Source organism: Drosophila gunungcola, unplaced genomic scaffold (assembly GCF_025200985.1).
Source record: "Drosophila gunungcola strain Sukarami unplaced genomic scaffold, Dgunungcola_SK_2 000001F, whole genome shotgun sequence".
Lineage (NCBI taxonomy): Eukaryota > Metazoa > Arthropoda > Insecta > Diptera > Drosophilidae > Drosophila > Drosophila gunungcola.
Window position 1 is genome coordinate 12,091,869 of NW_026453197.1, and position 14,415 is coordinate 12,106,283.

General features: G+C 47.1%; 8 protein-coding genes across 13 annotated transcripts; 2 read left to right on the forward strand and 6 right to left on the reverse strand.

Moving 5' to 3' along the window:
• Positions 1-63: 63 nt before the first annotated feature.
• Positions 64-3,897, reverse strand: LOC128263201 (PHD finger protein 14). Its single transcript, XM_052998029.1, has 2 exons — positions 1,492-3,897; positions 64-1,048 (listed from the first exon to the last, which is right to left on the reverse strand). Exons 1-2 carry the CDS (start codon positions 3,650-3,652, stop codon positions 231-233), a joined length of 2,979 nt encoding a protein of 992 aa, XP_052853989.1. The 5' UTR covers positions 3,653-3,897; the 3' UTR covers positions 64-230.
• Positions 3,898-4,010: 113 nt separating this feature from the next.
• On the reverse strand, positions 4,011-5,265 carry LOC128263226 (tRNA selenocysteine 1-associated protein 1). The gene is made up of 2 exons (XM_052998108.1): positions 5,125-5,265; positions 4,011-5,061 (listed from the first exon to the last, which is right to left on the reverse strand). The coding sequence occupies exons 1-2, from the start codon at positions 5,158-5,160 to the stop codon at positions 4,087-4,089; spliced, it is 1,011 nt and encodes a 336-aa protein (XP_052854068.1). The 5' UTR covers positions 5,161-5,265; the 3' UTR covers positions 4,011-4,086.
• Positions 5,266-5,619: 354 nt separating this feature from the next.
• Positions 5,620-6,174, forward strand: LOC128263236 (uncharacterized). Its single transcript, XM_052998124.1, has 3 exons — positions 5,620-5,791; positions 5,856-5,962; positions 6,015-6,174. Exons 1-3 carry the CDS (start codon positions 5,697-5,699, stop codon positions 6,095-6,097), a joined length of 285 nt encoding a protein of 94 aa, XP_052854084.1. The 5' UTR covers positions 5,620-5,696; the 3' UTR covers positions 6,098-6,174.
• LOC128263230 (probable pseudouridine-5'-phosphatase) lies at positions 6,137-7,769 on the reverse strand. 6 transcript variants are annotated; one of them, XM_052998113.1, is made up of 4 exons: positions 7,627-7,769; positions 7,318-7,443; positions 6,789-7,007; positions 6,137-6,664 (listed from the first exon to the last, which is right to left on the reverse strand). In XM_052998113.1, the coding sequence occupies exons 2-4, from the start codon at positions 7,379-7,381 to the stop codon at positions 6,252-6,254; spliced, it is 696 nt and encodes a 231-aa protein (XP_052854073.1). In that variant the 5' UTR covers positions 7,382-7,443; positions 7,627-7,769; the 3' UTR covers positions 6,137-6,251. The 6 variants fall into 6 exon arrangements, with proteins under 6 accessions (XP_052854073.1, XP_052854072.1, XP_052854076.1 ...); XM_052998112.1 differs by lacking the exon at positions 6,789-7,007 and adding an exon at positions 7,046-7,264; XM_052998116.1 differs by having other exon boundaries at positions 7,653-7,741.
• Positions 7,770-8,321: 552 nt separating this feature from the next.
• LOC128263235 (60S ribosomal protein L27a) lies at positions 8,322-9,212 on the reverse strand. Its single transcript, XM_052998123.1, has 3 exons — positions 8,850-9,212; positions 8,497-8,631; positions 8,322-8,404 (listed from the first exon to the last, which is right to left on the reverse strand). Exons 1-2 carry the CDS (start codon positions 9,195-9,197, stop codon positions 8,503-8,505), a joined length of 477 nt encoding a protein of 158 aa, XP_052854083.1. The 5' UTR covers positions 9,198-9,212; the 3' UTR covers positions 8,322-8,404; positions 8,497-8,502.
• Positions 9,213-10,164: 952 nt separating this feature from the next.
• LOC128263237 (39S ribosomal protein L27, mitochondrial) lies at positions 10,165-10,833 on the reverse strand. The gene is made up of 3 exons (XM_052998125.1): positions 10,689-10,833; positions 10,474-10,637; positions 10,165-10,411 (listed from the first exon to the last, which is right to left on the reverse strand). The coding sequence occupies exons 1-3, from the start codon at positions 10,750-10,752 to the stop codon at positions 10,208-10,210; spliced, it is 432 nt and encodes a 143-aa protein (XP_052854085.1). The 5' UTR covers positions 10,753-10,833; the 3' UTR covers positions 10,165-10,207.
• Positions 10,834-11,108: 275 nt separating this feature from the next.
• On the forward strand, positions 11,109-13,060 carry LOC128263210 (uncharacterized). The gene is made up of 2 exons (XM_052998040.1): positions 11,109-11,374; positions 11,429-13,060. Exons 1-2 carry the CDS (start codon positions 11,219-11,221, stop codon positions 12,806-12,808), a joined length of 1,536 nt encoding a protein of 511 aa, XP_052854000.1. The 5' UTR covers positions 11,109-11,218; the 3' UTR covers positions 12,809-13,060.
• On the reverse strand, positions 13,005-14,309 carry LOC128263221 (uncharacterized). The gene is made up of 2 exons (XM_052998053.1): positions 13,864-14,309; positions 13,005-13,807 (listed from the first exon to the last, which is right to left on the reverse strand). Exons 1-2 carry the CDS (start codon positions 14,189-14,191, stop codon positions 13,068-13,070), a joined length of 1,068 nt encoding a protein of 355 aa, XP_052854013.1. The 5' UTR covers positions 14,192-14,309; the 3' UTR covers positions 13,005-13,067.
• Positions 14,310-14,415: the final 106 nt, after the last annotated feature.

The window sequence follows — 14,415 nt, forward strand, 5'->3', positions numbered from 1 at the left end:
TTATTGTACCTTAAAAAAAATAAATCAATTTTGCAGCAGGGCCCGCCAATCATATAGAACAAATTTTGTAATTTTCCAATATTTCTAGAAGTTTAATTTTTTTATATTTAAGATGTATAATTATTTTGTGTTATGTTCAACTTTATCTTTTGTAAATATCGCAAGGGCTATCAAGATATTTTGTCTCAAAATGGTAAAAATCCTAGACTAAATAAAAATAGTGTTACATTCTATTTCTTGGGCAGTGCATCCTCGTCCGTGGGATCGCAGTCGGCGCAGTGCCAGGAGTAGCCGCGTATTTTGGGCGACTTCTTGAGCGGCGGATCCAGGCAGGCGAAGTGGTAGTGCCGCTGGCACTCGTCGCAGGTCACCACCTGGTTTGGCTTGCCCGTCTGGCTGCACACACAGCAGCTGATCTCCACATTCGGCTTGGTGTTGGACACTCGCGGACGTCCCACGCGCGGCTTCCTGGGAGTTGTCTTTCGGGGGCTGACCTTTCGTTTGGGCGAGGGTGTAGCGATAGCAATGGCGGCAGCAGGAGTGACAGGGACCTCCTTGGGCTCCCGCACCTTTTGCGGTGTCGCTGCCGGCAGCACAATGGGGGCCAATGCCTGCTCCGCACCCTGGACACTGTCCTCGACCGTTTCGACGGAGGTGGGACGCGAGGCTTCGTCCACGGAGCGCACCGCATTGGCCGGCACATAAAAGTACTGAGATTCTGGCGCATCCTCGCCTGGCAATCGCAATGCCTTGAAAATGATCTTGATGGTGCTGCCCGAGGAGTTGGCCACGTTGTCCAGGTGACCCGACGACTCGTCGAGATGTGCCCGCTTTTTCCTCTTCCGCTTGTGCTCCTTGCCAATGGACTTCTCTGTGTCCGACGACAGGTTGTGCTTGTTCTTGTGCTTGTCCTTGCGCTTTCCCTTGCGGGATAGTTTTCCGCAAGAGTCGTCTATGGAGTCCTCGCAGCCGGAAAGGTTTATGGAGCTAGCATTGGGCTTGGGCAACGCAGGCGCAGTAGTAGTAGGAGCAGCGTTAACAGTAGGAACTGGCAAAAAAAAATATCCGTGAAATTAGTTTTTCGATTTAAAATAAGTAACTAACTAATACAAAAACTACAGAATACCCATGGTACTCACCAAGTTTTGGCTAAATTTCTTAGTCAAAAACACACAAACATTCATATCTTGCATCGTTTAGTACCATATCATTTTTACTACAATCCATTTTTTTTTGTTTTCCATTAATTTGTAGTACATCCCAAATAAATCCAATTGTACAGAAATTATAACATTAAATAAACCCGTATTAATCATCAATTTTTTAAAATTCGCAAGCACATTGAACCAACATCATTAAATTCTGGTAATACTTTCAAAGTAAAAAATTCACAGATAAATTATGTTTAGAAACTAAAACAAAATACTCAAAATTAAGCTATATTTTCTTTGCAAGTATAGTGCAAAGCCGAATACTTCGCATCTAACTCACCATTAGTAGGTGTTTTGTATGGCGACTGGAGTTTGGAACGTTTCGGCGACTTGGTCAGATCCTCAATGTCTTCTGGTGCACTTGCCGGTAGGGATTTGTTCAGAGCTCGCTTGGCCGGCACCTCTTTGGGAGGACTAATGGCAGCAGCAACTGGCACATCGTCCAGCGAATATCGATCCACATAGACCAGGTGGCCATCTTTGTTGAATCGAGTGCGGGACTTTCTTGGTCCCGAGGAGATTTCTGTGACTGCATCCGAACCGTCCGACTTGTCGCAGCACTCCGAGCACTGCCAGCCATACTGCTTGGATTTTTTTGGCGGACGCGTTAGCGGCGGATTAAGGCAACCCAAATGGTAGTGCAGGTTGCAGGTGTCGCACTTGACCAACAGGTGCTGATCCTTGCTCCGCTTGCATATGCCGCAAGCCACCGAATGGGCCGCATCCACGGCAGTCGATGAACTGCTGAGCTTTCCCTGTTTCGCTTGAGTGCTGAGCATGCGCGAGGAGTCCAGTTTACTACCAGGCGGACCCAGGTGGCCCAACGGGAAGCCCACGCCCATTTTCAAGGCAGCTGCTGTGGGCACCGAGATGGGTCGCTGGGGCGGAGTGGGCGTGCTCGTCTTGGGCGGCGCCTCTGGCAGTGGGCGGGCTATCAGCTCCACGCTTGGTAAAGTCATATTGGGTGCAATTTGAGCCAGAGCTGCGTGCACACTCTTTATGCTGGCTAACAGGGAATCCTTGGTGGTCTTCACTGTCTTGCGCTCCTCCAAAGCCGAGTCGTACTGAGCCCTAAGTACGTCCTGATCCTTGGACAGGACGGCGTTGTGCGAGATGAGTTGCCGCTGCTGTTCGCGAAAGTCCTCCATGCGAACGATGCGGTCCATGTAGTAGGCAGTGAACTCAACACTAAAGGCTGGCGCAATGTGCCACTTTTTCCGGATGTCTGTCAGTGCGTTGATATGCGCCTCACGCTGCTCCAGATGCTGCACATCCACGGACATGATCTCCGCCTTGGCCAGCAGGCGACGACAGGCGGAGGCCGAGGTGGTTAGAAGACGAGACATTTTCTGAGTCGGCACCCACGGCGTCGGCTTGAGCTCCTTGTGCCGGGCATACTTGTGCTGGATTTTGAGAAGCTTGCGCTGAATACGCGCCTGGGCGGGATTCGGATGCGGGACCGAGGTTTCGGAATCGCCAGAAGTCGCCTCCTTTTCCCTGGCCCTCTGCATCATGTTGAGCCGCAGGGTATGATAGTTGCGCCGTCGCTTCTTGATCATTTCCTTTTCGGAGTGAACCTTGCAGTGGGCGTAGAACGGATCGGCAGCGTCGTCCTCGTGGTGGGCCTCGATGAGGAAGCCGGCCACCTGGGCGCAGGTCACGTGGAAGTAGGTCTTGCACATGCCCGCATCGCAGCCAATGCAAACTCCGGATCGGGCGAACAGGGCGTTCTCGCAGAGGGAGCACACCTTGGCGCCCCACTTGCTGTACTGCATCTCGAACAGCGTCACCGAGGACAGCTGCTCCACCTCGCCAAAGGCCACGCCGGGCACGTAGAGGGCGCAGATGAGGTGCACCCACTTGCCCACGTCCGTCTCCTTGTAGATGCCCCCCTTGTTTGGGCACAGCTCGCAGTCGGGCTCCGAGACTCCGGCTCGGCAGGCCTCGCAGAACCACGGTTCCGTGGAGCAGGTGGAGTTGGTGCTGGAGATGCTCACGTTGTCACTGACGCCATAGCATCCCTCGTGCACCGAGACGCCGCAGGAGTCACACTCCACAATCTCGTTGACGTCGTCGCTGCGCTCGCCCAGGCAGACACAGCACATCCGCTTGGCCGGAGCACTAGACAGCTGGAGCGGGGGTCGAGCCGGGGCAGGTGCTCCTCCGTGGTCCACTCCGTTGATGCCGTTCTCCAGCGGCGGTGGCTCCGTTTCGGCCAGCAACTGGCGCAGCTGCAGCGTCGAGTCCTCGCTCTCCGCATCCGAATCCGACCCAGAATCAGAGCTGCTGCTCGCGTCGCTGCTGGCGTCGCCATCGCTCTCGTCCTTTGATCCGTCCGAGCAGTTGTCGATGTCCGGAAGGAAATCGCTGTCCGAGGAACTTTCGCCCAGGTCGAAATCGAGCAGGGCCTGTAGGGCCTTCGGCTGGCGGGCTCGCTTCATGATTCAGCAGCAATTCTCGAATTTATCCGAAATTATTTATTCTTTTTCTCACAAGAGGTGGTTAAGCGTAGAGGTGGTGACACATCGACAGCCAACATCGGCAATCGATGTTTTCAAGATATCGTTTCTATCGATGTTTGGCAGAGATTATCGCTGCTTGTCCGTCTCTTACGATATTCTCTTTTCTCTTCTTGTTTTTAAATTATAAAAATGGAATATTATTAATTTAAAGCAGAATTGTTACAACGTAAACAAAACAAATTATATTAAAGAAATTTTTGCAAATCATGTGCAACATTTGTGCAGATTATTGTAAAAACATAATTGACTTGCCCAGGGTGAACATAGATTAAAAGGATTAATGCTAAGAGAGGCTTTTTATTTTCCGATACTAACTAAGCTATATTATAGTAGGTACACTTCAGATCAGTGGCCTAAAAGACCTCCAGCTGCTCGATGGGCAGCCACTTGGAGCTCTCCAAAGCGTCGTACAGACGGCGATCCGCATCGATGGCCTCGCGATTGAGTTTGTCGGTGTCCAGGACAAATTTGTGTTCCACGAGGCCGTACTCCTCTTCAGCTCCGTTGGCGGCAGAGGCGATTTGCTGCTGCTGCTCATACTGGGCGCTGCGCTGGGCACTCCATGCTTCGGCGTGTTGTGCGAGGGTCTGCGGATTGGAGTGCGACTGCGACATTGCCTGCTGGTAGTAGGCAGCCGCATCTGTGATCGAGGGCCCCGCCTGCTCGTAGTAGCCTTGCCAGGCCTGGTATCCCTGCCAATAGGTGCTGGTAGGGTCGTAATACTGCGAATAATCCGTTCCTCCGGTGGATGCACTGCTCCCGGAGCCACCATATCCATAGTTGGTGCTTCCCTCTCCCAAAGCAGTGCCCAACTCAGACTTTGGCTTGGGCACAGCATTGCAGATCTTTATGGGCTTGCTGCCCAGTCCAATAAAGCCGTTCATGTCGTACAGCGCCGACTTCTGCTCATCCTCGATGCCGAACCGCACGAAGCCGTAGCCCTTCGAGAAGCCCAGGCTGTCCAGGATCACCTTGGCCGTCTTGATCGAGGTGAACTTGCTGGAGAAGACCTTGTACAGCTGGTAGTCGTCCACATCCGAGCTGAGATCGCCCACCCAAACGCTGAATTCGCGTTCGTTTCCGGGCAGCTTGTACGAATTGCTGGCCGAGTTGAGCCGGAATCGCACGATGGGATTGGTGCCGGGAATGGTCTTACCATTCAGCTTGTGCATCGCGTCCAGCGCATGGTCGTCGGATATGAAGTTGACGAAACAGTACCCGGCCGGTTCGCCGGTGTATTTGTTGCGCATCAGGCGCACCGTGGTAGGATCCTCGCCCATTTTCCGGAACGCGGCAATGATGAAGTTCTCCGTCATGTAGGACTCCAGCTGAAATTGTCGTTCCCGCAATTTAATGATCATGTATCTTGGGTAATGCAGGCTGCTACTCACGCTTCCCATCCACAGTTGACAATGTACGGACGCCATATCTGCTGAAATTCAAATAAAACTCACTCTTATCAAAAAAATAGTTCAATGTATTTACTAAAAACAGCTAGAGGTGGAAGATGATTACTGAGATCTGTGAAAAATATCGATACTAATCGATATAGTAATGTGCACTACATTTGTGCAGCCCTGGTTTAATCTATGTCAATCACCATGGTTTGAGTCTATGGTTTTGGTGTAGTTCATGAGGTTGGGGTCTTTGCTAAACATTAGTTAATTTTAAAAAATAGTTTAAAACGGACAGTTTATTAAAAGACAATTAATTTTGCAATGTTTAACCTTTTAAAATTAAAAGGGGTTTATAACAAAAACATTTTTTGAACTCTATGAACTTGAGCATTTACTAGATCAAAACTTGTAATCAAGAAATGATTTATTTAACCTTTTTTAAAAAAACAATAATACCAATATATAATGATTTCAATATCAAAGGATATTTGACAACCCTATACAGTAACGACATTTACGATCAGTTCATTTTTTATCATTTCAACACCGCAGCAGTTTTGCCCAAAATGCGTATTACTCTTTCCAGGCTGGCCAGCTTTACTCCAAAACTAAAGGAGTTGCGGATCATACTTGGAAGCGGAGATGCTTCCAAGGGAGCCAGGTGATAAATCGCCGTTTACCCCATTTCAATTATATAATTTACCCCCCACAATATTGCTTTACAGAGAGTACGTACAGAGATTCTATCCGAATCTAAAGAAAAACAATCCCGACCTGCCGATCCTGGTGCGCGAATGCTCCGGCGTCAAGCCACGACTTTATGCCCGATATGGTGAGTAGATCAAGAAATATATGCTACCTATCTTCATTCTGTTCTCCACCAGACAACGGCAAGGAGGTTTCACTATCCCTGGCCAACCAGGAAGCTCCCGACATACACAAAAACCTGGAGGCAGTTGGAAATTAGCAACAGAACTAATCTAAATTGAAGCAATAAACCAAAAACTATATGCACAAATACGTGTATATTAAGTAACACATTAATCTTAAAAACGTTTGCTTGGTAGGTACATCAAATTCCAATTATAGCGTCGCCAGGCTACAAAAAATTAAGCTCAATTTTATTCCCTGAACGGGGGCAGTCCGAACTGCTCTGGCTTAAAGTCTGCCAGGGACCCCAGCACCTGTGTGGCATGGGAGGTTTTCTCCTCGGACAGCCGTGGATCCGGCACCATGACCACCTGCATTCCGGCACTATTCGCTGCCGTCACGCCATTCGGAGAGTCCTCGAAGACCAGGCAGTCGGCGGCTGCCGGTGACACTCCAAACCTGGAGGCGGCCACCAAGAAAATGTCCGGAGCAGGCTTTCCGTTGGCCACCTCTTTATCCGTAGAGCCGCACACCTTGTGGTCGAACAGGCCGAACAGCTCCCGATGCTGGTTGGTTTTCAGCTCGACCATGTCGGCACCGGAACTGGTGGCCAGACAAAATGGCACCTTGCTGGCGTGCAGGTGACGCAGCAGGCGCTCAGCACCTAAAATGGGCGGAAATTTTCGATTAATAACTTGATTTGGGTAGTGGAATAAAATATGATAGGAAATGCGGTAATATTTATAGGGAAAAAAGCCTCTTTTATGTTCTGGTGTCGTAGTGCTAACCTTCCAGCAGGGGAACATTGTGGAGCCGCTCGTGGCATAGCTGCGTGTATCGCTTGAGAAAGTCTGTCCGCGAGATGGGCAATTGGCACTCGGTGATGGCTATCTCCGCCGAGCGCTGCTCCGTGGTACCCATGACCCGGAATCGCACAGCCTCCGGATAGGGGCGGCCGAAGGAGGCGGCTATTTGCCGGGTGACCTCCTCGTATATCCGCTCCGTGTCTGAAACGTGACGGCAAAGCGAGAACGGGGATTAGTACCTGGCATCAACTGGGCGTTCCGCATCAGTTTCTCTGCGTTGGCTCGCTGCTGCCGGGCGTACTCCTCCCACGAAATGGGCAGTTCGAAGTGCTCGACCATGAACCTGGAAAGCGGCTCCGTCTGGAGGCCCATTACACGTTCCTTCACCTCAAATGGATAGGCCTTGCCGTAGGGCTCGAGGATCATTTCCGTGGCCACCGTATAGAGTCGTTCGGTGTCTGTTCGGCAAACAGTTAACATATAAGGCAGGCTGAAGCGGGCGAGCACTCACCCAGCAGCAATCCGTCCATGTCGAAGATGCAGTGCGTCACCTTTCGCAGTACTTTGTGGGCCATCGCAGCGCAGTGGATTCCCTCTCAGTTATGTAATAGTGCAGGGTAGGTGGGCAATGTCGCGGCTGTAACACAGAGGTCATAATTAGTTACCATTTGAACTGGAACCTCCCCCGCCCACTGTGGCATCCTCCCACTTCCTGTTTTCATTGCCTCTTATTCGGTCATGTCCTTGACCCAAGGTCGTCGCATCCCCCAAAGCCAGGACACCGATAAGGGTTGACTGTAAACATTCGGCCTTGACCTACACGTAATATTCTTCCGCCTGTTCTACCTAATCGTTGCGAATAGTATTTTTCCGCTTCCGAATTTTTCCGCGAGCTTTCTGGTTGCAAATGTGACCGCCGTTGGTTAGGCAAAAAAAGTTTGCTGAAAAAATCGTGCTAAAAAAGGAATGCGCTCATTGTAGCCCCTTTGACTTTCACCGACGAGTTTATACCCTTTTTGAATTTTTAGTTATCTACAAACTAGGGGATAAACAATATAACTTGTGGTAATAATAAAATCATCTTGAACGATATTTTTTTTTTACAAATATTAAAATGTACCAATTTCATTTCTTAATCAAAACTATTTATTTTTTAGATATTTATATTTAAAAAATCAAATTACATTATATGAAAGCGGATCTTTAAATCGCCTCCAACCAATGGTAAACATACTACAGTAACTTTGTTTTTGTAGCTAAAATATACAATATGTTTACTACAGTAGCTTGAAGTTCTACTGGTTTTATAGGAAACGGAGAAATTTAATATTTCAAGATTTCAGACATCCAAATTCCTTTTTTCAGGGCATTTTCCATGTATTCTTTTTTAATTATAATTAGCTATTGCTTTGATTATTATTAAGGTATCTGCTTAAAATTCGGTAAAAGAATAAAACAAATTACGCCCAAAAGCCTTCAATAAACAGAACATTTTTTGGGAATAGCAGATACTTGTTTTCTTTTAAATTTATTTAAAAACAAATACATTTTTGATGGTCGAATGTAGTCCACGTGCCTTTTTTCTGTAGAAGAGGAATCTGCAAGAGAAACACAAGCAATTAGGCATTTGAAGAGGTAAAACTTTTATTTTATATAAAGAAAAACAAACTTGCTTAGAACACAATCTTACCTTAACTTAGGCGCTCAGCAAGCACACACCACCGGCCTTCTTGATCTTGTCCTCAGCCTTCTTGGAGAAGTACTTGGCCTTCACGATGACGGGGCGGGCGGGCAGATGACCACGGCCCAGCAGCTTGTAGTAGCCCTGTGGAATGAAATTTGTTTTAAATATGGGTCACAGGAGGGGGAAAGCACTGCATCCATTGTTTCTGCTGGCTGACTTTGATCTGAAAGGCTTTTCTCTACACGGGGAGAGCAATTGTACGGTCGCATTCTGTCCGCCCATCGCCTTGGGTGTCTCTTCATATTCAAAGCAGCAGCAGCAGCACAAAACGGGGTGCCAAATTTAGCAAAAGAACTTACGAATTTAACCAAGTCGATGACGGGAGCCTTGGTGCTCTTCTCCTTCTCCAACTCGGCGAACTTCTCGGCTCCGACGAGAGACCAGAGCTTATCCAGGTTGATCTCGGGCCTGAACTTGTGCTGGCGGCGCAGATGGAAGTTCCTCATGCCGACCTTGCCGAAGTAACCAGGATGGTATTTGTCGAAGTTAATGCGGTGGTGGTGCATGCCACCAGCGTTACCGCGACCTCCGGGATGCTTGCGGTGCTTGCCGATACGGCCGTGACCGTGGCTCACATGACCACGCAGCTTCCTGGTCTTCTTCCGCTTGATATTCGACTGCAAAACAGAACAGAAACGTGTTTTCATTTACCATTTCTGCACACACGTGCTGGAGGTTATGTTTACGTGCGGCATTCGCTCTAGCCGTTTTTGCTCACTTTCTCATTGCAGTCGGTGGGCAGGCGAACTGGGCCACCTACTTTTCTTTCATCTTGCATCGTTTACCTGCCCACAAACCACATTTTAAGTGCACCATATTTACCGACGTCCACTCACCATCTTTAAAATTTTTGGAAAGAAAGAAGCGAAGTTGGCTGCGCTTCAGCCAGTGTGACCCCAGTTGAGCTTCAGAAATGTACCTAAATATGTCATTAGTGCGGGCTCAAACCACTTTACAAATCATAGCTATTTATTGGGTGCGTTCAGCACATTGATTTGAATACTTATAAATTTATTATTCTTACGATTTTTTAAGCGTCAGAAAATATAATACATATCATTTACAGCGCTCTTATTAGATCTATTGTATAATTTTTGATAAGGGTTATATATTGATTAAAAATACATAAAAACTACGAAACTTTAAAAAAGCTGGAAGATCTTGGCTTTTCGGAAATATTCCCAAAATAAAAAATATTATACCCATTCTTAATACGGTCACTAAAGCTTTTTAAAATAGAAGTCAACTGTGACTATTTTTTTTAACCAGCACCCAAAATTCATTTAAAAAGTAACCTTGTGTTGGCAAAATAACTCGAAAACGAATTAACTGAACTGTCAAATTATTAATAAGTCAAAAAGAATTTTTAAAAAAATTACAAAATAGAAAATTTACATAAACAAAATAGTTTTTTTTTTATATTTGTATTGTTTTCATGGGAGCTATATGACAGCATGGTTATTATATTTTGTCTCTTGCACTGCGTTGCATTATACAGATGTCCCAAATGAAAATTGGTGTCATAACCGGATAAGCACACGTGAAATGGTTGAAAACATCACTAAATGGACGCGCTGTTAAGCATTCAAAAAATAGGTTTAGAACCCCACTACGTTTTGTTCGATTTCAAATTTGTTATAATTTAATATTTAACAACTTAGATCTCTTCAACTAGCCGAAATCGCTGATGTTGATTTTCGGGTATAACATTAAAAAACTTCTTATAGATGGTTTGGTCCTGGCGGCCGGCGTAGTTTCTCTGGATCCAGGTGTGATCCCAGTTGGGATCGATCGGCTCGCAGGTCACATAAACCTTGCCGTGCTCCATGGCGAAGAGGGTTCCATTGCGACCAAAGCCCACCTAACATGAAAATTATAGAAAGGGATATTAGAGCAAATCCAACTCCTCTATACGCGACTCACATTCAGTCCCGGGTGGAATCGCGTGGTGAGCTGGGTGGCCAATATGGTGCCCTCGGAGACATGGTGTCCATCCTGGACGCGCCATCCTCGATGTTTTGGCCGGGCATGACCCTTCTTGTTGCGCGTACTGCCACCGGTTTTCTTACTGGCATTGCGCACAGTGGCTGGAATCGAAAGCCATTAGATTCTATCACCCATTGAGGACAAATCCTTACTCATTAGTGGCTGATCCGCCTTCAGGCACTGTAGTGTGAGTTTTTGCATTATATTAAACGACATTTTATAGGTTTTATTCTGATAACGAGGTTTGTTTATGCAATTCCCAAAATATAAAGTTCAGTGTGGCCAGCGCAAGTGGAACTTAAAATCAACAAGAACTGTAATTTAGTGCTGCTAGCTCGTTTTTTAAAAATAATACCTAAGTTTGATAGCTACTAACTGTTTTTATTATTAGTTATTTAGTTTGTTAAATATACATACGTGAAAATATGAATATTTATTTTTTTTCAAAATGGATACATGTTTTCTTCTCAGAACAATATGTTTTTCTTTAATTAAAGAAACTTTAGCTATACGTTACTTATAAAATGTAGCTATCAAAAAGATGGCCTAGCAACTCTATTGTTAACGGGGTTGGACTGTGGAATTTTGGACCTTCTTCGGAAGAGCCACACTTGCCGGCGTCATAAATTGAAATTATTTGTTTTTTCCGTCATTAGCATTAAGTTTAAAGTTTAAAATTAGTATGACGACGTGGGGCAATATCTGCCGCATCTGCAGCAGCCCCGCAGACTATGAGATTTTTGCCAAGATTCCCACTTACTTGCACGGCTCCACAAACGAGTTCCTTAACTGGCAGAAGCCTATAAACATAATGCTCGAGGAGACGACAGGCCTGAAAGTGAGTGTTTTCCTTGTCTGGTATCAAGATATACAGTTCTCCCACTTCACGTAGAATTCGGCGGATGACGGCCTGCCGCGCCACATATGTGCTCCATGCGTTTCGTATCTCAAGCACGCCGTCACATTCCGGGAGCAGTGCATCAAGAATGCCCTGAGTCTGAAGCTGGCCGAGCTCTACCAGCAGAAGAGGGTCAACATCTCTGATGCGAACAAGATGGACAAGGAGAGTGCCCTCTTCACGGCAGAGGATCTGCGCTATGTGGAGCAGCGACCCGTGCACAATCTGCTGTTGAATAATAGCTCCAAGGTGGAGGCCTCCAAGGACAAGGTGCACAAAAGGCTGCTAAACCAGACGGCTCCCCAACTGGACGTCAGTTCTGAGCAGAGGATTCAGTACCTCAACGTACTGTTCAACAAGCAGCAGCACCATCACAATACCTTGTCAAGACATTCCCGGGATGCGGAAATGCCCTCGGGCAGTGGACAAAACGAGGACGAGGAGGATGACTATGCGGTGGTCAGTTCCAGCGACGACAACGAGGAGGCCGCCCTGCTGCGCAAGCATAAGAACTGCTACAACTACAGCGAGACCAACTTCGAGGAAGACGATCCCATGGAGCAGGACCAGCTGCAACTGCGTGACATCAAGGTAAACATACCGGAGCCCATGTGGAAGGAGCGCAAGTGTCCGGCCTGCTCCAAGCGCTTCATGTTCGAGGATTCGCAGCAGTCGCATCTAGACAACTGCGTCGAGTACCAGTTCGTCACGTTTGTCGCCGAGGTGACCAAACTGCTGGAGATTAGGCGGCAAAAGATGGTTTCACCGCACGAGTTTATCCGCCGCATGATATTCGCCCTGCACAAAACTTGCACCTGGCTGCAAGAACATTCCATAGACTCGCTTCTGGCCGAGAAGCTTAACCAGGTTAAGCTCTCCAATGGCGAGAAGACGGCTGAGGCGACCATTCCCGCAGAGATTCCCGAAATCCGTCCGGTGGAGGAACAGCCCTTTGCCTTGTTTGACTTTGTGAGCGGCACGACAACTCCGATCACAGAGGAGAATAATCTCCTGTACGCCATTGCGCGCTCAGAGAGCCGGAACTCGCAGTGCACACCCACGGTGAAGAAACCCATTCCCATTCGCGGAGTGGCCGCAGTCCCATCGCTGGGCTTGGGAATTGGATTGGACAAGCACCAGGAGCGGGCTACGTTCCTGGAGAAACTGCAACGGGCTGTAGTCTCTCCCGGAACGGTTAGCTCCCAGGGACAAGCCCCCATATTCTCAGCGCGTTGCGGGCACTGCAATTTAGTATTTGACTCGGTCTCCGACCTGGAGAACCACAACCACAATGCCCACAGGGGCAACGAACTGAACGCTGACGACGAAGCCAAGCGGCGTCACATAATCGCCCTCTTCGAAGATGACATCTAAGTTTAACAAAAAACTGTTTTGATGCATTGTGGCTGTATATGTTCTTCGACTTAATAATCTCGTCCGCCACTTTGCGTCTCTGTTCTTGTCACATTTTATTTGTTTATTATTTAAATTAATTTATTTTATTTTGTTTTTTACCAGCATAACCGTAAACATGTTCGTTTCACTTTTACAAAGACTCAAAGCCAGTGGCTTGAAATTTATAGGTATTTTCAGACCAATAAAGAGATTTGCAAGACTTGTCCTTAATCATATCCTATGCGTATATCTGCAAGTTATCTAATAGCAGGTTGGAGTCCAAAATGTTTAAATGCAAGTAATTCCTGAGCAACCGCATCAAGTCCATGTTGAGTTGGGAGTCTCGCAAAGCAAAAAGCTGATTTAGGGCTTTTATAAAATTCTGCGGGTCTGCCAGTCCTCCTATTAGTTTTGGGTTACCTATGGCCACCAGATTGGCCATTACACGTACTCCGTAAATAATGTTAAAACTTTCTACTGGAGAGGATAGGGTGTTCTCAAAAAAGTGCAACAGGCATTCGGCTTGTGACGCACCTAGTTCATGATCCTGTCCAACAATGTCCAGTTGGTGTATTATGTACATAAAGTACTCGCTGCCGGATTCCTGGGGGTTTATATCGTGCATAGTTTTTGCAATGTAGCTACGATCTTCGGCGCTCACATGGTGCAGGCAATGGGTGACCACCAGAAAGAGACATATGCCTGCGTCCTCTTGGCAACCATTGGGATCGCTGTACAATCTCCAACATTTGGGCACAAGTTGCATTTGCAGCAATATCCTGCCAGCTTTGTCACAGGTAGCCAGAATGTTGGACAGAGTCCACAGGCAGCTGCGCTTAAGGCGCTCCTCCTTGCCATCCAAATACGTGACCATGTAGCTTCCCGCCAAACTGGCGATCTTCTCGGAGACATGGGCATCGCCCAGGGAAAGATTACACAGACACTCGACGGCATCGATCTGCCGCTGAATGTGGGGTCCTATAAACATTCTTTCATAAGTAAACAATATAAATTCAACGGGATCAAATGCATACCGGTAAGTTCTTTAACCAGGACCTGAATGGCGCCAGGAATGGCAGCAAATGCGTTGATGTTGTCGTTGCCCTGTAGAAAGGCCAGGGAAAGGCGGCACAGATCCTCGGAGGTGGCATGCTTGCGTCGCTTAATCCTGCCCGCCAGTCCAAGAACGTCCTTGGTGTCCAAGCTTTCCAATGCAGCCACTTCCTTCTTAACCTGTCCTAAACCGATACGCAAAGAGTCCTTTGCCTTTATGCGGCACTCTAGACGCTGGTCCCGAGCATATTCTCGAATCTTGCTTCGTAGGACGGAATTCTCTAGAGGAGGATTCGGATTGGAGGCCATTTATTTTTTAGATTCCTTTGCACGTAAAAATGAACTCCAAAATCGATTGGTCCAATGTATCGAAATAAATAACAGTTTGTTTATGCGATTAACAGCACTAAACATAGGGTAGCTAGTGCACTTTTGCCACTATTAAATTGTAAACAAAAGAACTAGGTGAGCATTATTAGACTGTTTACTATTTTTGTTAAGTTTTATATATTCAGTTTTTAGGCAATAAAGCC